Source organism: Apium graveolens, chromosome 11, assembly GCF_009905375.1.
Source record: "Apium graveolens cultivar Ventura chromosome 11, ASM990537v1, whole genome shotgun sequence".
Classification (NCBI taxonomy): Eukaryota; Viridiplantae; Streptophyta; class Magnoliopsida; order Apiales; family Apiaceae; genus Apium; species Apium graveolens.
This window is the reverse complement of record NC_133657.1, coordinates 170,636,289-170,658,053: the sequence shown is the minus strand read 5'-3', so window position 1 is coordinate 170,658,053 and position 21,765 is coordinate 170,636,289. Positions and strand designations below refer to the sequence as shown.

The 21,765-nt window shown below is 42.2% G+C and overlaps 2 protein-coding genes across 2 annotated transcripts; both read right to left on the bottom strand.

Moving 5' to 3' along the window:
* Nucleotides 1-322: 322 nt before the first annotated feature.
* LOC141697127 (uncharacterized) lies at nt 323-15,898 on the bottom strand. Its single transcript, XM_074501361.1, has 5 exons — nt 15,527-15,898; nt 14,884-15,019; nt 14,643-14,710; nt 14,473-14,559; nt 323-654 (listed from the first exon to the last, which is right to left on the bottom strand). Exons 1-5 carry the CDS (start codon nt 15,893-15,895, stop codon nt 574-576), a joined length of 741 nt encoding a protein of 246 aa, XP_074357462.1. The 5' UTR covers nt 15,896-15,898; the 3' UTR covers nt 323-573.
* LOC141697126 (uncharacterized) lies at nt 8,273-12,672 on the bottom strand. Its single transcript, XM_074501360.1, has 3 exons — nt 12,117-12,672; nt 9,969-10,501; nt 8,273-9,886 (listed from the first exon to the last, which is right to left on the bottom strand). The coding sequence occupies exons 2-3, from the start codon at nt 10,476-10,478 to the stop codon at nt 9,380-9,382; spliced, it is 1,017 nt and encodes a 338-aa protein (XP_074357461.1). The 5' UTR covers nt 10,479-10,501; nt 12,117-12,672; the 3' UTR covers nt 8,273-9,379.
* Nucleotides 15,899-21,765: the final 5,867 nt, after the last annotated feature.

The following is a 21,765-nucleotide window of genomic DNA, read 5'->3' as shown; positions in this document are numbered from 1 at the left end:
AATATATCATTAATCGTAATAATAAAATTCATAGCTGGTGATGAAGCAGTTCACTACTATATAGCTGGTGATCAAGGGAGCGACTGAGAACCGTCAGTGTCTATGGAATACTCAACTTCCCTTTTTTCTAATGTCAGAAATGGTAGGTTCTACAGCTACTGTCACAGACGCTTTGAGACGCAAATCTTGAACTTCAAAATATAATGATATTTTAGTTTTAATTTATAATCTTACCCAAAATTAAAGCATACATGGCCATTTTTTGGTACAAGATACAGGCAAAGTCTTGAGTTGGTGTGTCTGTTGTTCTTCATCTAATCACTTGTAGATCAAACATTATGCTTAATGGATAATAATAGTTCACTTTCCAAAATATTATTACAAAAATTGCTGAATCACCACAATGATTATGAAATAACAAAAGCTTATGTTAATCATACATTAAGAATAAATGGCGCATAGTGCCATACAATATATCAGCAATTCATTTAACATCAATCACTTAAAACTAAATCTTTCATCCATGACAATGCGCCATCAATCACTGGACCAATCGCCTCCCTCCCACAGTATCTAAGAACCTTTGCTGCTACTGTTTTCTGCCAAAATGCTTTCCAAAAGTGATTCACAAGCATCTTCAAGTAAATCTAGAACCTGCCAAGGACAAGCAGTATATGGAACCAAAGCTTCTCATCAGTATCTTTGCTCGATAGTGAAAAAATGATCAGGAAGCTTAAACCAGGAAAATTTCTGGCAATTGATGACACTCTGAATAATGAAAGAGCTAACTTAGCAGGTGGGCCATACCCAGTGGTTACTAGGATTGCAAAGTAGTATATTGTTGTCCAAGTCTTTAAACATAGGCTTGTAATTTGTGTTGAGTTTGAGCATTTTCCTGATGAGTCAGGTCGAGCCTGGTTCGTTAAATGAACAACTAAATTGTTCAAACCCAAACTTGAATCCTTCATACGAAAGTCAAATTTGACTTAAAAGAAGGTATTATGCTCAAGCTCGACTTGCCAGTTACGAGCATTAGTAGAGTTAGGTCTCATTTTTTCGAGTCTAGTTCTAGCTCATTTGATCCTGTCTATCTAAGTACACCAGGGTTTGGAAAATCAATCTTTAACGGATTGAATACTATTTACGATTAGGCTTTATAATAAAATGATTAAATTACTACGATCAGATCTATTTCAGAAACATCGTCCTATGATTTAACAACAATTGATTAGAATTTAGATATTCAATTGGATGGGTTTGTATGGATATTCTGATAGCACTTGAATTCAATAAGATAATTGGCATGCTTCTTGAATGTGTAAAAACTGCAAAAGCTTTTTCCTGGTTAACCATTTACATAAACATACACCCATATACCAAAAGTTTAGTCATTGAAAGCTACTTGAATAGCAACTTGATACCTTCACTAATTTCTACAAACCCTTAATCCTTATTTCAATCTAATTCTCTAATGCCTCTTGTATGTTACACAAATTCAATTATGAAATTAACTTTGCATATCAGAATTCTAAAACAATACAAATAACAGTGACTTGACCACTGATAGTCCATATAACTCCTGGGAGGACTACTCCCAGGCTTTCAACTCCATACAGCTCCTGGGAGGCCTACTCCTAAGCTCCTAGCTCCTAGCTCCATACAACTCCTGGGATTCCTACTCTTATGCTCATAACTCCACTCAGCTCCTGGGAGGACTAGTCCTGACCTCCCAACTCAGTCCAGTCCTAACTAGTCCAGTCCCGCGACCCCAACCTTGAGTAATCCCAGCACGTGAGACGCTGACCCGAGCACATGATGGAAGTAACTGTCACGCGTCAATCATGGGGATAATCAAGGCACGTGTCAGAGGATCCTCAAAACATTCCTCGGCCAGTCCCGCACTGACACATGTAAAGCATCCACTCCCGCCAGGTGTCCTCCGCTCCCAGAATCAATGGCTACGATTCAAAGGTACCAACCCTAAAACCCTATCCTTGGGCTATAAATAGCCCAAGAATGTGAGGTTTTGGGGTTAATCATTCTTTCACACTCATATACACACACAGCCACCTTACATTCATATTCATCCTCATCTTCCCAAAAAGCTAGTTCTTACTCTCACGCCGGAGGCGCCGCGGGACTCCAACCCCCCTTCCGGTGTTGTTTTGTAGGAACCCAACCACAGCTACACCTCTACAGCGGCGAAGGATCCAGGACGGCGTCGAAGGAGCAGCCCCGCCACCAGGAGTTATCATTTGGCGCTAGAAGGAGGGGTCTCCATCCTTGGGTCTCGGTGCCCCTGGATTCACCTTCATCAACAAACTCTTCAAAGAGTCCATTTATATAAACTTGTAAGAACTCAAGCAACCAACCATTTCCGTAAGCATGAATGTTGTTTATGTCGGCCACGTTTGTATGCGCTCGTTACTTTAGGACACGTTTGTGTGAGCCCGTTTTGTTGATTAAGCCACGTTCGTGAGAGCTATCGTTAGTTTTAATCGTTATTGTTCTAGTTTGAATATAACTTTGCGTTGTACTTCATCGTTGAATAGTCCCGTAAAATCGTTTGAACTGCTCCCAGGAAGCTATTTGTTAGTATTTGTTGTTATTTTGGGTAGTTTCTGCAAATTTCATAAAACAACCTTAGACCGATATTCTCTGTGCCATATTGTTGTTGTTTGTTGTTGGTACTGCTGAGAAATGGCAAGACCAGGAAAGAATACCTCTGGGAGGCCATCTGCTAGTGCTCAGGTCTAGGAGCCGGACCATTCCCAGGCTCTTGACCCAGGGGCCGAGAGAGAAACATTCCAGGAGCAACCACTACATACTCCCGTAATGGAGAGAATTGTGAACACAAGGGATGCCAGGACCCTCATAGAGCTCAATCAGTACAAGTACACAAATGTCCCGGTAGCCGAAGAGCACATGGCTAACCTCACAAGTGATGAACTAGCAGAAGCAATCAGACTATACAGACAGGAGCAGACCCGCCTCCAAGAAGAGGCAGAACTAGAGGAGGAGCCGGAGGAATCCGGGGACTCCCAGCAATCAAAGAGGTCTGTGTTCGACCGCATTGGAGCCAAGGGGAAGAAAAGCAAAAAAGATCAAGGCAAAAAAGAAGCAGAAGCTGCCAAACAGAGAAAGTTGGAAGAAGTCCGGGAGCAAATCAGGAAAGAAGAAGAAGCAAAGCTCGAGCTAAAGATCCAAAAGAGAATACAATTAGAAGAAGAGAAGCTGTTGACCAAGTCTAGGAGCAAAAGAACCCGGAGAGACCCTACTCCGGAGCTGATTTCTGATGATGAAGAAGAAGAGAAGCAGAAGGACCTAAAAGACATGATCTATGAATTGCAGAGGAAGATGGACAGAGAATCAGGAGTGGAGATTGGAGAAACACTAACTCCTTTCAGCCACTCCTTAGAAGCTATCCCCCGGCAGCGGAACTTGAAGCATTACAACTTTGACTCCTTTGATGGTCTGGGAGACCCGGAGGAGCACTTGAACTACTTTGAGCAGATAGCGCAGATATACTACTACAATGACTTGACGAAATCAAGGTTCTTCGCTTCAACCCTTAAGGGAGGGGCCCAGAGATGGTTCAGCAGAATCCCCTCCCGCAGCATCCACTCCTGGAAGGAATTTCGAGCCTCTTTCCTTGGGAGATTTCGGGCAAACAAAACGCACGAAATGCACATGTGTCACCTGGAGACGATCCGGCAGCACGACAATGAGTCCCTCTCTGCATACATGCGCCGGTTCCAGGAAGCAATCAATAAAGTTTCAAATCTGGATGAAAGGGAAGCTTTAAGCATCTTTAGAAGAAACCTGGACCCAGAGCACAACGAAAGGTATATTGTGGAGCTGATCAATAAAGAGCCGCAAAGTCTGGCAGCAGCTTATTCCATGGTTGCCAGATTCATTAAGGAAACAGATGTGCTCCAGGCAATGAGAATGACCCGGAATGGAGGGTCTAGGAGTAAAAACACTGATGACCGACCGAAAGGGGGTTACCATCAGGACAAGAAATTCAAGCAAAGCAACCAAAGCCAAGAAAGACAAGCAAACCCGGTTTTCCAAAGACTTGGTCCTAAGCAGGAGTCAAACAGCGACCCAGGACCCGTGAAGCAATCTCGGGAGCCGAAGCAGGAGCCGGACTGGACTCCTCTCAACATGACCCGGGAGGAAATCTTGAAAGAAGTCAAAGACAAGCCTTTCTATTATCCTCCGAAACCAATGCAAACTCCTCCGGAGAGCAGGCCCTACAATAGGCAGTGTGATTATCACGAGACCCATGGCCACAAGACCGAGAATTGCTTATCACTCAAGTACTTCATTGAGGACCAAGTGAAAAAGGAAATATGAACAAGTACTTAGTTCGGGACAACAGCAGAGGGGAAGCGCAGAAGAAAGGAAAGAATGTAGTCAATGTGGTCCTAGGCGGAACATACTCCCCACCCCGGAACCCGGACTTCGGCGAAGAAGTACTTTCAATCCAATCACTCCCAGACCTGGTGATATCCTTCAGCAGCAAGGACTATGAAGGAGTCAACCCTCATCACAATGCAGCTTTGGTTATCACTCTAGACATTTTCGATAATGAAGTAAGAAGAATGCTCATAGACAATGGCTCTTCAGTAAATATCCTCTTCAAGCACACAGTGGATAGAATGCAGTTAGGGAACGTCCGCTTAAATGAATGTCGAGAAGACCCACTCTATGGCTTCGGCCACAACTTAGTCCCGATCAAAGGAACTTTGTATCTGCCAGTCATCTTTGGATCTGCTCCTAACCAAGTGACTCATGTCATCAAGTTTTATGTGATCAACGCTCCTTCCTCATACAACGGAATTATTGGCAGATCAGCTCTAACAATGATGCAAGCAATAACTTCAATCTCCCATCTCAAGATTAAGTTCCCAACCCCGACGGGAGTCGGGGAGATTAAAGGAGATTACGGAGTTGCTGAAACATGCTACAACCAGGGGTTAGTTATGGCAGAAACCCATCAAGATAACAAGAGGAAGGCTACGGTCCTTCGCAAGCAACAAAGCACGAAGAAGCACCGACCCCGAAAAAGGGAAGAACCAAGCAAAACAAGTCCAGAAGAACTGGCAAGCAACCAAGTCAAGGTAGTAGACAAGACAAATCGAGTCCTAAACCAACCTCGTCCTACCATGCAACCAACCGAAGAACCTGAAAAAGCAAACAACTATCTAAAGAAGAACTCTGAAGCCCGGATTCATCAAATGATCTCAAACAAAGAACAAGCAAAAATTGAAGCAGCAGTCGAAACAGAAGAAATCGAATTAGATGAAACCAATTCAAGCAAAAAAGTGAGGATTGGGTCAGGACTCGAGGAGTCCTTCAAGGAGAGATTAGTATCCCTGCTCCGGGAGTATAAAGATGTTTTTGCCTGGAGTCCAAGGGACATGCCAGGACTACATGAGTCCATAGCAATGCACAGCTTGGATGTCAACCCCAACAGAAAACCAGTAAAACAGAAGAGAAGAAACTTTGCTCCAGAGAGGCAGAGAGCCATTGACGAAGAAGTGGAAAAGCTACTCAAAGCAGGAATCATCAAAGAAATCAAATATCCGGAGTGGCTAGCTAATGTGGTCATGGTTAAGAAGTCCAACGGCAAATGGAGAATGTGTGTAGACTACACTGACCTAAATGATGCATGCCCGAAGGACCCGTATCCTCTTCCAAACATTGATCAACTGATAGATGCCACCTCAGGACATGTAATGCTAAGTTTCATGGATGCTTTCTCCGGATACAACCAGATAAAGATGAACCCGAAGGACATCCCTAAGACAGCATTCATAACTCACAGAGCAGTTTACGCTTATGTGATGCTACCCTTCGGCCTCACCAGCGCTGGATCCACTTACCAAAGAACTATGAACAAGATATTCAAGTCCCAGATTGGGAGAAATTTAGAGTGCTATGTCGATGACATGATTTCCAAATCAACAACTATACCAGGGCACGTGGAAGATCTGAAGGAGTGCTTTGAAAATCTGAGGAAGAACCAACTCAAGCTAAACCCGGAGAAATGCACCTTCGGAGTAGGAACAGGCAAGTTCCTAGGATTCATGATCAGCAACAGAGGCATAGAAGCCAACCCGGAGAAAATAAAAGCAATCCAGGAGATGAGAGCTCCCAGGACCCAAAAAGATGTGCAGAAGCTAGCAGGATAACTAGCTGCACTCAGGAGATTTGTCTCAAAACTAGCAGAGAGGTGTCTACCCTTCTTTGATTTACTCAAAGGAGCAACCAACAAGAAAGAGGTAAACTGGAATCCGGAGTGCCAGAAAGCATTCGAGGAAATAAAAAATTACCTTTCTCAGCCACCAGTCCTAACCAAAGCTAAGCCAGGAGAGCCTCTCTACTTATACTTGTCAGCGGGAGCACAAGCCGTAGGAGCTGCCCTAATCAGGGAAGAGAATGGAACACAGCAACCAGTCTACTATGTAAGCCAGGTCTTAAAAGATGCAGAAATAAGATACCCAAGATTGGAGAAGTTTGCCTTCGCTTTGGTTACAACCTCAAGGAAACTCAGGCACTACTTCCAAGGGAGGGAGATCAGAGTAGTGACAAATCAACCACTAAGGAAAATACTCCACAAGCCAGATATCTCGGGAAGACTCGTTAATTGGGCTGTGGAATTGAGCCAGTTCAATCTAAGCTTCATTCCCAGGACTGCAATCAAAGCTCAAGCTCTTGCAGATTTCATAATCGAATGTAACTTCCCGGAACAAGACCAACAAACAATGGACACGGATCAGGAGCCAAAAAAGGAAATTAGCCCGGGAGCCTGGACCTTAAAGGTAGATGGTTCTTCAACAACCGAGAGGTCAGGAGCCGGACTCATACTCAGGAGCCCAGAGGGATTCAAGATTCAGACAGCTATATCCTTCAACTTCCCGGCAACAAACAATCAAGCGGAGTATGAGGCGTTGATCGCAGGACTAAAGCTCTCCCGGACTCTAAGGGTCCAGGACTTGAAAATCTACAGCGACTCCCAGATAGTGGTCAAGCAAACAAATGGAGAATACATAGCAAAAGACCCTACTCTGGCGAAATACCAGGCACTGGTTCAGAGCTACTTAGCCTCAATCCCAAGCCACCAATTCACTCAAATATGCCGAGAAGAGAATGAAGAAGCGGATATCCTATCCAAATTAGTCCGGAATTCATCAAATCTGGACTGCTCAGTCTACTTCGAAGAACTTCACAAACCATCCATTGAATCCGGAGAGATCTTGGAAATAGAAAGCACTCAAAATTGGATGACTCCCTTCATAAACTATTTGGACAAAGGGGAGCTCCCGGAAGATAAAGGAAAAGCTCAAAGATTGAAAGCAAAAGCAGCCAAGTTCTTCCTCGAAGAAGGAGTACTCTACCGCAGGACCTTCTCATCTCCTATCCTGAAGTGCATTGGCCCAGAAGAAGCAAAGTACTGCTTGGCAGAAGTGCATGAAGGAATATGTGGAGACCACATGTCTGCAAAAGCCCTAGCTCATAAGATCATAAGGCAAGGCTACTACTGGCCAACAATCCATCAGGATGCAATACAATATGTCAAGAAGTGCAAGCAGTGCCAGATCTTCAGCAATGTGTCCCGGATAAGCCCAGTCCTACCATCCTCAGTCCTATCACCGATCCCATTCGCTGTTTGGGGTATTGATATCATGGGACCCTTTCCTCGAGCAAAAGGAGATCTCAGGTACCTACTAGTCTCTATTGACTACATGACAAAATGGGTTGAAGCAAAAGCAATGAGGACAATCAATCAACAAGACTGCACAAAGTTTATGGACAACATTTTGATGAGGTTCGGGATACCACGAGTCCTAGTCTCAGATAATGGACCACAATTCATTGGATCAAAGTTCGAGTCCTACCTCCAGGAGCGCGGGATCAAGCACAAAAAATCATCAGTGGTATATCCCCAAGGAAATGGCCAAGTAGAAGTAACGAATAGAATCCTGCTCCGAGGTATCGAGAAAAGACTCAAAGAAAGCAAAAGTAGATGGCCAGAAGAACTACCAAGCGTACTCTGGTCCTACAGGACAAGCCCAAGGACAAGCACAGGAGAAACTCCATTCAAACTAGCCTATGGAACAGAAGCAATGTTGCCTATTGAAGTGGGCTCTCCTACACACAGAGCAATAAACTTTGAAGAAGCAAACGAAGGACTCAAAACAAACATGGAACTAATTGATGAGGTCCGGGACCAAGCTGTACAAAGGATGGAAAAATACAAGGAGAAAACAAGAGACCACTTCAGTAAGAAGTCAAGAGTCAAAAACTTCCAAGTTGGAGACTTAGTCCTTCGAGACACTGAAGCATCAGATCCCACAAACACCGGAAAGTTAATGCCCAAATGGGAAGGACCATACAAGGTCAAAGAAGTTCTCAGGCCAGGAACCTACAAGCTCTTGAACATGGATGACTCAGAAGTCCCAAACACCTGGCATGGACTAAGGCTAAGAAAATTCTACCAGTAGTAAAGCAAACAAACTTGTAGCCAATATGGCAAGCAACCAATATGTTTCTCCTTCTACATTGTATGAATGATCAATGAAAAGCTTCATTTTTAAGTTGCATATGTTTCAAAAACAGCCACTAGTCCGGACAAGCTATTAGTCAGGACTAGAGCAACCAATTTTTACTTAGAATTAATTTTCTAACTAAAAGCAGCCACTAGTCCGGACAAGCTATTAATCAGGACTAGAGCAACCAATTTTTACTTAGAATTAATTTTCTAAAAGCAGCCACTAGTCCGGACAAGCTATTAGTCAGGACTAGAGCAACCAATTTTTACTTAGAATTAATTTTCTAACTAAAAGCATCCACTAGTCCGGACAAGCTATTAGTCAGGACTAGAGCAACCAATTTTTACTTAGAATTAATTTTCTAACTAAAAGCATCCACTAGTCCGGACAACCTATTAGTCAGGATTAGAACAACCAATTTTTACTTAGAATTAATTTTCTAACTAAAAGCAGCCACTAGTCCGGACAAGCTATTAGTCAGGACTAGAGCAACCAATTTTTACTTAGAATTAATTTTCTAACTAAAAGCAGCCACTAGTCCGGACAAGCTATTAGTCAGGATTAGAACAACCAACTTTTACTTAGAATTAATTTTCTAACTAAAAGAAACCACTAGTCCGGACAAGAAAATTAGTCAGGACTAGAGCAACAAACCTTACTTGGAAAAATATTCTAAGGCACAAACAAACTACAGAAACAAAGTAAAATAGCGTCAAGGAAAGCATTCATCACAAATTCACCGGACTCAACAAAGTCCGGAGCAAAGTACGAATATTACATAGATCGAACATATCAAAAAGTCCTTAACAAATATAAAGTCAAGCGTCCGGAGCACTGGGAGGAATGAAACTGGGACAGGGGCCGTCAAATGGCTCCGGTTCCCCCAATCCGAGCTCAATGTCTTCCTTAGCCTTGATAAACTCGGAGACGAAGCTATCCCAATCGGCCTCCGGTTTAGTCTTGATGTGTCGCTCAGCAACCAGCCAGCAGCGAGCTATCTCCGGAGCACCAGCATTGGCAAGGGCCCTATCGTACTCCTCAGATCTTTTAAACTCATCGATAACCTCAGCCTCCGGACGAACAGCAGACATTTGCCTCCGGAGCTCTGCCAATTCGGATTTTAAACCAGAAACCTCCCTCTCCGCGTTATCAGCCCGGATAGTCACTTCATTCAGATTCTTGTTCAACCCGGACAAAGAGTTATCCTTCTCAATGATTTGGTCCCGGAGCCGACTAATCTCAGCATCCTTATCAGCAACAGAGCTCCGGAAACCTTTAATCTCATTGTAAGCAAGAGAGGCGGATCCGGCCATATATCCACCAAGCTACAAAAGACATATAAACTTAAAAAAATATTCTAAGTCAAAATAACACAATAAACAAGAAGCAAGAAATGAAAGAAAATACCTGACCCCAGAGCCGGGAACACTCCTTCATAGTGGCATCAAATCCGGACTCATTCATCTTACTCCACTGAGCTTGACTCGGAATCCCAGCCATGAAGCGAGCCACCTTCTCCTCCAGCGCCGGACCATCTTTATCCGGACTATCCACATCAACTGCTTTCCCTTTGCCAGCCCCGGACCCAGAGCCAGCTTCATAATTTTCAGCCCTAGGAGGTTTCGACCCAACAGTCCGGAGCCTCTTCCTCCTCCGCCCAGAATCAGCACCCGGAACCTCCCCGATAGGACCCAGATCCTCAAGATTGTCAAACTCATTACCCATATCCAACTCAACATTATGCTCCGGAGTGGATTGGTTCACATGAGCTTCAGGCTCCGGATTGGGGACGGCATTGCTCTGTGACCCCTCCTCGGCCGAGGCGTTCGATCCGGATCCACCAACAGCATTCTTTTTTGGCAACTTGAAAGCCTTGCCCAAACCTTTTAGAGCATCACTATAAGCGGAGGACGACATGTCCGGATTATAATGTGGTAAACCTGCAAGAAGCAAACAAAAAACACAAGTCAAAAACAAGAACCAACAACAAATGGGAACAGATAAGAAACATTTAAAAGGTCCGGACAAGAAATAAAACTACTTACAGCCCAGCCTATGCAAAGTTCTATGATTCATAAAGGTGTCTCGGGTCATCTGGAAACCCAGACATTCACAAAATGCAAAAATTAACCGGAGAGCTTCACCCCGGAGCACATCCCTGCGAAAGCGAGTCCGGACTCCTTCCGAAGCTATATGGGGTAGATAGTGCAAGTCCAAACCCCGGAGCATGATCAACTCCCCATTCCAAAACTTCAGCGAAGACTGCTGAATAACGGGACTATAAGAGCCACCATATCCACACTCCGGAGCCCGGAACCGAAGCTCGTATAACAGAAACTGGCTAGACCGGACTAAATGAAAGATGTGATGCCACAACTTGAAAGTGGGCTGAACTTTAAACTGATTGCAGGTGGCAATGAACCAAGTCATCCACTTTATTCCATTAGGCGTTATCTGCATTGGAGAGATCTTGTACACATATTTGCACAGATGTTTTAGAAACAAATGCCAGTGTGGATTCCATCCAGACCGGAGATGCTCCAACCACACGGGAACGAAGCCATCAGCCGGCCTATGATGAGCCCTCTCGTCCGGAGTCGGCCACCTCCACTCAATCCGCCGATCCAACTGAAAAGCAGCCCGGACCGCCGAATCCTGGGCTTCATTATCTAGCCCAGAATACTCATCCTTCAACTCATAGTGCTCCTTAGCCACTATGCTGTTCGCAAACTTCCTATCAAAAACTTCCCTATCATAGGGCCCTGGGCCAGCATTCTCCTGCCTAGCATATCCGGACCTAATGCTCCTAAAATAAAAACTGTTTTCTATCTCCTCGCTCTTAGTAACAAAATAACCAAGATTCTCCACCCACAGCCCCTCCGGACTACAGGGTACCTTTCTTGAAGATATTTTAGCAACCGTAAGCTTCGTTATTGCCTCAGAATCCGAAGTGGAAGCCCTCTTCCCCATCTCAACCCGTTCAGAATCAGCAGAAGACTCAGAATCTGAACTAGATGGCCCCGGATAACAAGTTATGAATGCCTTGGCAAGAGCTTTAGTCCGGATCATAAACCTAAAACAAGTTACAAAGGTTAGTCTAAAACTCCTACAGTTTATTTATCTTTGAAGCTACATGGCCCGGACTACCCTACGATTCAATTTTATTACAAGTCAACATCATACAGTCCGGAGACCCAACCAAAATATAAAACTAAACGTCCTCTCCAGACTGGAAACCCCCGAATCCAAACAAACAACCCTAGCCTGTTACTCCGAACTTAGATATCAAAACAACACAAAAACAACAACCAATTACGACTTCCAAATCCTACCCTATCAGTCCGGACTAGTTATCCGAGTCCGGACCCCAACATAAAACCCTAATTTCAGAAACACTATCAAAACAAAATCAAAAACCAAAACATAGACAAAAACACACATACATACAAAAACATCCAACAAAAACCAAACACAATAGCACAAATAAAGAATACAATACACCAGCAAAACAAAAGAATGGAACAAAAAGCAGAAAAGCAAGGGAAATAAGCTTACAAAGTAGAGATAACGGAGAAGTTGAGGACGGCCAAGCAAACAGCAATAGCACCTGGAGCTTCTCCGAGAACCACCGCCGGAAAAAGAAATGGAGGAAGAAAAAGGGAAGCAAGAGTAAGAGAAAAGATAAAGAAGATAAAAAAACAAGAAAGAGGGGAAGGACTGCCTTTTATAGCCGTGGTAAAAAACCTAATCGCCACGCCACGTGGCACAATCCCAACCACTCATCCATCGCAGTATTTAATGCTTATCATAATTACGGCACGTCTCTCCATCTATAACAGCTGTAATAATTCAAATAATTGGGGGGAAACTCCCCAAAACCGTTTCCACCTCCTAGTCCGGACTCCTTCGCTCAACGCAATCCGGACTGGGGGCAATAAAAGTTCAACTCCTGCTAAGGACAACCACATTAGTCCTGATTCGCTGAACTCAACGCAATCCGGACTGGGGGCAATAAAAATTCAACTCCTGCTAAGGACAACCACCTTAGTCCTGATTCGCTGAACTCAACGCAATCCGGACTGGGGGCAATAAAAGCTCAACTCCTGCTAAGGACAACAACCTTAGTCCTGATTCGCCGAACTCAACGCAATCCGGACTGGGGGCTATAAAAGCTCAACTCCTGCTAAGGACAACCACCCTAGTCCTGATTTGCCGAACTCAGCACACTCCGGACTGGGGGCAAGAAAAGCTCAACTCCTGCTAAGGACAACCACCTTAGTCCTGATTCGCTGAACTCAACGCAATCTGGACTGGGGGCAATAAAAGTTCAACTCCTGCTAAGGACAACAACCTTAGTCCTGATTCGCCGAACTCAACGCAATCCGGACTGGGGGCAATAAAAGCTCAACTCCTGCTAAGGACAACCACCCTAGTCCTGATTTGCCGAACTCAGCACACTCCGGACTGGGGGCAAGAAAAGCTCAACTCCTGCTAAGGACAACCACCCTAGTCCTGATTTGCCGAACTCAGCACACTCCGGACTGGGGGCAAGAAAAGCTCAACTCCTGCTAAGGACAACCACCTTAGTCCTGATTCGCCGAACTCAACGCAATCCGGACTGGGGGCAATAAAAGCTCAACTCCTGCTAAGGACAACAACCTTAGTCCTGATTCGCCGAACTCAACGAACTCCGGACTGGGGGGCAAGAAAAGATCAAGTTCTTTTAACAAAACAATCAAAAGCTCATGTTCTACAAATATACTCAAATTCACTCCCCCATCCAGAAAATCTGCATAAGGGAGTGGGGGGCACATGATAGTCCATATAACTCCTGGGAGGACTACTCCCAGGCTTTCAACTCCATACAGCTCCTGGGAGGCCTACTCCTAAGCTCCTAGCTCCTAGCTCCATACAACTCCTGGGATTCCTACTCTTATGCTCATAACTCCACTCAGCTCCTGGGAGGACTAGTCCTGACCTCCCAACTCAGTCCAGTCCTAACTAGTCCAGTCCCGCGACCCCAACCTTGAGTAATCCCAGCACGTGAGACGCTGACCCGAGCACATGATGGAAGTAACGGTCACGTGTCAATCATGGGGATAATCAAGGCACGTGTCAGAGGATCCTCAAAACATTCCTCGGCCAGTCCCGCACTGACACATGTAAAGCATCCACTCCCGCCAGGTGTCCTCCGCTCCCAGAATCAATGGCTACGATTCAAAGGTACCAACCCTAAAACCCTATCATTGGGCTATAAATAGCCCAAGAATGTGAGGTTTTGGGGTTAATCATTCTATCACACTCATATACACACACAGCCACCTTACATTCATATTCATCCTCATCTTCCCAAAAAGCTAGTTCTTACTCTCACGCCGGAGGCGCCGCGGGACTCCAACCCCCCTTCCGGTGTTGTTTTGTAGGAACCCAACCACAGCTACACCTCTACAGCGGCGAAGGATCCAGGACGGCGTCGAAGGAGCAGTCCCGCCACCAGGAATTATCAACCACCAATATAGATTTTAAATTGAACAAGAGCATGATAGATCTTGTCAAGTTACCCTATAAAGAATAAATTCTACATCTTAGATTAATGCGGTTAAATCAGTAGATGATATACTAATAAAAATTTGTGACCACATTCTCTGTGTTCACCTTAGGTTCTTAAGTAATCATCCATATTCTTCACCTTAATATATTAAGAATTAAGACACATAAAGGAGGAACTTATATTTGCTCATCCTGTCTCCTTATTTTTCCGTTAGAAAACAGACTTACTCCTGAGTCCTGAGGATCAATCATGTATATACTGCATTTTTTTTAAACCTGTTAGGTACTTTTTTAAGGTCTTGAGTCTCTTGACTACTTAATATCAAATATAATATATATTCATACAAAATTAAAACTCTACCTTCTCAAAACCTTGTGGTCCACCATAATAAGGATCTGGCACTTGAGTTTCATTATGCTTCGTACAATATGAGCACATCAACTTTACCTGCACGATCAAAGTACATACTACATAGACTTAAAACTGACTGATAATCAAAATTTTCAATTTGAGCAACACCATCTACAGACCTTTTTATATGAATCAGCAGGTAAGGTCTCCCTAAAGCTCCACCTCTCAAAAGCTGCAAGTATATCATCTGCAAAGTAAACCAGTTATAACCTATAGCTCCAATTAACACACACTTTAGTCATTACCTGCAGCACATTGTTCCAAAAATTATCTAAAACTATGTTTGTCCCAGATGAACTACCAATGTATGATTTTAAAACCATGCTCACAAAATTAGTATTTCATCTACATCTCACACACCTTTGTTTTGCTTGTCCATGGCAAGAATTAGATCAAAGTCTTTAAAATCAGAGGGTCTTATTGGTCTGGATAACGAAGTTATCTCAATTCCTCGCCTTTTAGAAGCAGCCTTCATTCTTGGATCAGCATCATTGCCCTTGAAAATATAATAGCAATAATTCACAAAATTTACAAAGCTTGGTTTCTAACTACCTAGGGTAATCACAATTCACAACTAAACAAATAGCATAAATGCTAGAAAGTCGAACACATAAACAAACATCTCTACTCTATCTAAAAGATCACAAACAATACGAGTACATTTATATGTGTATAAATCAACGAAAATATAACAAGCAAACACACACATTGTGTCACCCCCATGATCCCAGATCAAATCCCATGACAAATTTAAAGGTCCGGGACTATCCTGAATTCAATAATAAACTCGAGTTCACTAGGCCTAATGCAACCAATTCGATAATCCACCAAGCTCAAAAGATTATATTTTGTCAATGCTCTTAACCATCAAACTAAACTTATATTCGAAACACATAATTTGATAAAAAAAAAACGAAGAATGTCACACACATACAAACTAGTCAAAAAATCAAGATTCATAAAAAAAAAACAATGTAAAAGGTCAAGAAAATGAGTAGGCAACCTCATGGTAATTAATGGTACCAGCAGAATCAATAAAAAAGTTAGAATCAAGACCCTTCTGTTTAACAAGATGAGTGAACACACCCTCAGCAGCTGGGCTTCTACAAATATTACCAAGACAAACAAACAACACAGAGAATGGTTTTTTATTAGTGTCTGATGGTGTTGCAGCAGCAGCCATTGATGATGAGATTCTTTTGGGTGTTGTTATTATATTGTTTTTGTGGGTTTTATAATGTGAATCTTGATGAATAAAAGGGTGTTTTTTGGGAAAGTAAAAATGGGGTCTTGGGGACAAAAATGAAGAGTGGTGAGAGATTGGTGGTTTGGGAGGGGTGGATAGTCCGATGTGCACTGAGTTCATTGCCATTTCTTTATTGACTCACAAATATTTATTTACATTTAATGGGATTTAGTTAGACTGTACTCTCTCACCTATTTCCTTGCTGTGGGGGAAATAATTGACATTTGAGTGGTTGAATTACTATCCGAGCCATGCAAGGTTATGATCACTTTTACATATTAAATTTATCAAATTTTAATTTTAATATAAATTAATTTTAAAAAATGTTATTGATATAATAAACTATATAGTATATTTAAAATATTAGAAAAGTTGAACGGTTTTCAAAATTATTTCTAAATATTATGTAAGATGTGTACAAATGTCACGTCACGTTCTTTGGAAAATGGAAAAGATTTTAACAACCAATTTAGGATATATAACACTACTTTTGTTATATTTATTAATTTTAAAAATAGTTATGTAAAGTTGTTTAAAAAATATCACGAGTTAAAATTTTTAAGGCAAGAAAAATTTAAGAAAACAAAAGTAAAATATAATTTGAGAATTAAAAAACATTTTGTTGATGGTTAATAAGTTTAGTTGACAGGAATCATAATCGGAAAATGCTCCTATATGTTAGTATTTGAATTAGCTAAAATGAGGATTTTATTGGGTAACTATTTTGTTACTTATCCTTTAGGATGTCATATCATTCTTATTAAAGATAATTCTTATTCACATCAAATAAATTAATAAAATATGTAGTTAAAGATAATGTTTCTCATTAAGGTTAATTCTTATTCACATCAAATAAATTAATAAAAAAGGTATTAAAAAAAATTGTGACGCATTAAAAAAATTGTGACACATCAAAATCAATTTTGATGATACGAGTGGCCTCTTTTAATATAAATATAGATAATTTTTTAAATTAGTGGGAGTTTGATTTAACATATGTTGAGTAAGAATTTGGTAGCAACAAAATTCGAAATTCGTAGCCAAAAACAAGATCTGGGACGGTGGTTTTTCGTCGGAAAATGTGAACAATAATTGTCGGATTTTATGAACAGTATTTGGTGTTTGTAATTATTGGTCGCTGAGATTGCTTAGGGTTAGCGGTGGCTCCTTTGAGTTCTCGCTTCTAATCCCTTACAATTTGCCTACGTATCCCTATTTATAGGGAATCAAGCCAACGTAGTTCTTGAGGAACAAGAAACCTAATGGGCTTAGATCTCTTGTCCCGAGACCCAGTAGGAAACCTACTAGAAGCCGTCTTCTACTAGTTTTAGGAATATCCGTCGATGAGGCTCAACCACAAAGGCTCAAGACTCGTCCACGGCTTCAAGAATTCACGGATAAGGCATCTCCCTGACCAAGGATAACCCTCCGCTACCAGCTGTTTCTCTAATCCGCGGACGCAGGTATAGTCGTGGTTCACCACAAATATTGGACGCATCCTTGTCCCCTGGATAAGGAGCCCCTACCAGATTGCAGGACAAGTGATCCCAAACTTTTGGGTGTAAAGTGCAGGATACTCCGAAGTCTCCCAATAAGGATACCCATTGACTACAGATGCAGAATTCACCCCACATCCCCAGTGAGGACACTCATTGACTACAGAAAGAGGCCTTCCGTCCAAGCATACCCCTGGAGGTCTCTAACCACGGATATCGCCTTCTTGTGGTTACATTACATGAAGGAGTTCTTCAATAGAGTATCTGCATCAAATAGGTTAGTTATAATAATTTTCTTCCTTCTTGAATTATCCTGAGAATCCATCCAAGTAACCATACCGAAATCATATCCAAGCCTTTTTTGTTACTTAGGGCACGCCCTGAGCATTTCCACAGGTAAGGGGTCAGCTCAAGGATATCATCCAAAGGCTAAATAGGGCGCGCCTCCCTCTTCTCCTGAGGGCGCGCCTCCAGTATCCACAGATGCATTTTATCAACAGTTCTTCAGAACACATGGCGCGCCTTCCTTTATTCAAATGGCGCGCCTATTCCCCTTTTAAAAAGGAAACTTGCCTTATCTTCTCCTTAATTTTAGACATACATATCTCAAATTTGACCAATCTATCTGATTTTGACCTGAATAATGTTTATCCATTTTTTTAGGCATAACAACTACCCCCAAATTCAATATGCTATTAAAAATGGGATTGCCATTTTTATTCGTCTTTTACCAAAATTTGTATAAACTCACGCATTACCAATATCATCTTACACGGCGCGCCTTCAACAGGGCACGCCTTTGGAACACCACTTTTTCTTTATTCAAAATTCAAATTACATCAAGGAAGGCGTGCCTTCAAGGGGCGCGTCCTTTTGGATTCTAAACGGTTCAAAAACGGTTCCCTTTTTTCTCGAGAATTGTGACCGACGTGATTGACGTGATTGACGGTTTGTTACGTGTTACTTTTCACCTATAAATACCTGTAATAATTAATTTTTTACTTTTTACTTTTACTTTCTCTCCCTCTTCACTTTTCCCTTTTTTCTGAAAATATCAACACCGACGGGATCATCTTTTGCTCGGAATCAGCCTTATTCTCTATCATTTTTTCAAATTTATCCAGCCAATCCATTCATTAAGAACCAGGTAAGTGATTCTTCACTTCCTTTTCAATTTTATCAAGCATAATAGGCACATTTAGACTACAAATGTTCATATGTCTTGTTTGGTTAATGTATTCTTCAATCAACTATTATGTGTATATGTATGTATAGTTTATCTATATTATAACAGATCCAAAATTTTAAGATGTTAAATTCAAATTTATGTTTTTAGAATATCAACCATTATTCCAGAGTAAATTACGCATAATTTAGGATTACGAGGCGTCTACTCACTTTCACGAGCAATGAACTCATTATTTCGAACAATTTCTTTAAGGTGCACCGGAGTCATAGGGTGCGCCATCTTATTTTTGATATTCATCCCCTAAGGCTTTAAACCTAAAGACGCCTTCCTTTGTTAAGGCGCGCCCTAGCCACTTTTATATCATTATCGTAACATGAAACACGTCTTTATTTAGGACGCGCCTTTTCCCTTACTGTTTTTATTTTTTCTTCTGGACGCGCCCTCAATAGCTTTTTTTCCATTTGTTTTGACAGCCGAAATATGAGGACGCGTCTTCTCCATTTCACCCCTTCAAGGAATTTATTTCGAAGCTTGGGATATATTCTCCTCCCAATTCTTACTTTGACCCACAACACCCAAACGCTCATCATACTCTCGAGTTTTTACGTCAAGTGGGGCGCCTTGTTCAAGACTCTAAGGAAGGCACACTGATGGTAGATTCTTCAAACATCTCTTCTATGGACAATGTTCCTTTAGCTTAGAGGATATGCAAGCAAAAACTAATTCAAAAAGAAAGGTCTCCTTCTCCTATCAATACAAAATATGATGATGATGACTGGCTGGAGGGGTTGAATGTAGATAGGTATAGAAGCGCCGAGATTGGATTTAATGTTGGTGCAGGCTCATCCAAAGTTTCTTACAAATCAATCTCCCTCGAGCCTATCTCCACAACCATCTCAGGGCGCGCCCACCTCTCCTAATTTTGAGGGCGCACCTGATGAAGATTCTTCTGAACTCAGGGAAGAAGCAAACTTCTTTGATGAGGACACTTATCAATTTTCCAACTCTCTCGCACTTTCTCCTGTCCCTTTTGTGCATCGGGAGATCTCTGACAGTGAGGTAGATTTCGACTGGAGTAAGTATGAAGTATGCACTGAGGCCATGAAAAAATGATTTAGGAAAGAGCAGGGGAAATTGTTCAGCGTGGGGCTTTCATCTAACTGCTCAGATGAACAATTAGAATGGTTAATGGACTTATATGACATGGAAGGTATATGGGTGCGCCATTTTAGTATGATGCGCCCCCACATCTTTAACTATGGAAAAAATTTCAAGATCCCTAGAATGGTCACAAGTCCAAAACTAGTAGCTTTAGGTGTGGGTGCGCCTCTCCATCCCTACTCGAGGGATGTGTTTGAGTTATACGACTTGGCACCCCTTCAATTATCTCCCAACATCTATAAGGTTATTTTGGCATTGTTCGTTAGGTACATGGATCTTGGATTTCCCTCTCCCACAATGAAAGAAGTCAGCCATTTCTTTAGTCTTAGAAAGTCTGCCCACGGAAACTATTACTTAGTAGTGGATAAACAACACAAAAAAAAGGTTTTTCATCTGGGAAGGTCAGCCATAAAAAGGGGTGGAAGGAAAAAAATTTCTACTTGTATGACGTCCCCGAAATCGGAATACAATTCAACAAAGAACCAAGTAAGGGCACGCCTTAATTATTTTCTTCTATCTTCAATTTTCCCTTATTCTTATGTCATCTCTTCTTTTTGTATCAGACAAGCCTTCTGTGCGAGATCTAGAGGGCGCGCCCAAAGCTCGGGCAGAGGCCATACTTAGGATTGCTGCAGAGAAATGGAACCTGAAAATGTTTGCTACAGAGTCCAACTTAATGAGAGTAGGCATATTGTCTGATCGTGACAGGACTAAACGTAGGTATATAGAGTTTAGGAAAGGCATCCCCATCACTCGTGTTGTAGAAGTTGACAGTGATGACGAGGCTGATGAAGAGGAAGATGAGGGCAGCACCACCCAGCATGACCCCCTTTTAGGTTTAAAAATCATTAGTATCTATTGGGGCGCGCCTCCCCTTTAGGACGCGCTTTCTTTATATTTATTTTTATGTTGTCCTAGATTTTACTTATCCTCAATACTACTTGTCACACATCATTCATTTGTCTGTCGTTTGGTGCATATCATAAAGTAAAAGTGTATTATAGAAGCATATTTGTTACTTCCTTTATATTCATTTTATCTTTGACGGGCGCGCCCTAAACTCTAGGCGCACCTTTACACTATGTTCACTAATATTTTCCATATGTTTTATGCAAAAATGGCTCCTCCCAGAATTCCCAAGTCGTTTGGGGTGCACCCTGATGACAAGGCCAAGTCCAAACCGCCAAATAAAGAACACCAAAGGCTCAACCACCAATTCCTGCTCCTCCTTCTGTTCACCAACCTACCCTTGTTCCTAAAAGGACAGTGATAGACCTGACAGAAGGTCAAGGCGCGTCCAAGAAAGCAAGAATAGAGGGCCCGCCCTCAAGCTCTGAAACATTAGCACTCAACCATCTGGGCCCTATGGTTTCTCTCTATGTGACAAATGAGAAAATCAAGCAATGGCAGGCTATGAGTCTTGAGGAATATACCAAGGCTTCTGTTAGGGCTTCCTGCCAACTCATACTCCACTCTACTCAAGTCGTGGATAAGATTCTGATGGAGAGGGCGCGCATGCAGAGGCTTTAGGGAGATAACAACTTTATCCAAAATAATTTGAAGGACAAAGACCTCCTCCACTCCAAAGATATTAAAGCAAAGGATTCCCAGATCTCTTATCTCAAAGGAGAAGTGGAGAACTTGACCTCTCAGCTTGATATTTTTAATTAAAAGGCAGAACTCCTCCACACAGAGCTGGAAGTGACAAAACTGAGGGTGGAGCATCTCGAAGATCAGCAGAAGAATGGTTGGATGGAGGAGAGAAGAATGATAACAGACGGAGCCTTTGCCAATGGTTTCCATTTCTATAGTATTTGATTCGTAGCGAATGACACTGAATATACTTTCAAAAAATTTGGCGAGGAAACGGTTGCTGAAATGGTGGAGTTCAAGAAAGAGTTTGCTAATGAGATTCGGTAGAAGAGGGTTGAGCTCGGCCTGGAAGAGGAAGGAGGCGCACCCACTAATGAACCTGCCAAGGATGCGCCTAAGGTTGATCCCTCAGTTCTTCTTCAATCAATTCCTCCAACCAGTGAATCTCAGGGCGCACCCTGAGCTTCTTTTGAACATGTTTGAACAAATCTTAATACTTCGAGTTTCCAGCCCTCTTTTGATGTTGTGCAAAGTTTGTCAAGCTATTTGCTTTTATG

What these genes read in the sequence shown, in the direction of transcription:
- LOC141697126 (XM_074501360.1), bottom strand. Translation starts at nt 10,478, where the DNA reads ATGTCGTCCTCCGCTTATAGTGATGCTCTAAAAGGTTTGGGCAAGGCT. An exon ending in GTTCCCGGCTCTGGGGTCAG is followed by an intron (nt 9,887 to 9,968) that starts GTATTTTCTTTC and finishes TGTCTTTTGTAG; the next exon opens with CTTGGTGGATATATGGCCGG.
- LOC141697127 (XM_074501361.1), bottom strand. Translation starts at nt 15,895, where the DNA reads ATGGCAATGAACTCAGTGCACATCGGACTATCCACCCCTCCCAAACCA. An exon ending in GTACCATTAATTACCATGAG is followed by an intron (nt 15,020 to 15,526) that starts GTTGCCTACTCA and finishes TATATTTTCAAG; the next exon opens with GGCAATGATGCTGATCCAAG. An exon ending in CTGCTGATTCATATAAAAAG is followed by an intron (nt 14,560 to 14,642) that starts GTCTGTAGATGG and finishes TTGATCGTGCAG; the next exon opens with GTAAAGTTGATGTGCTCATA.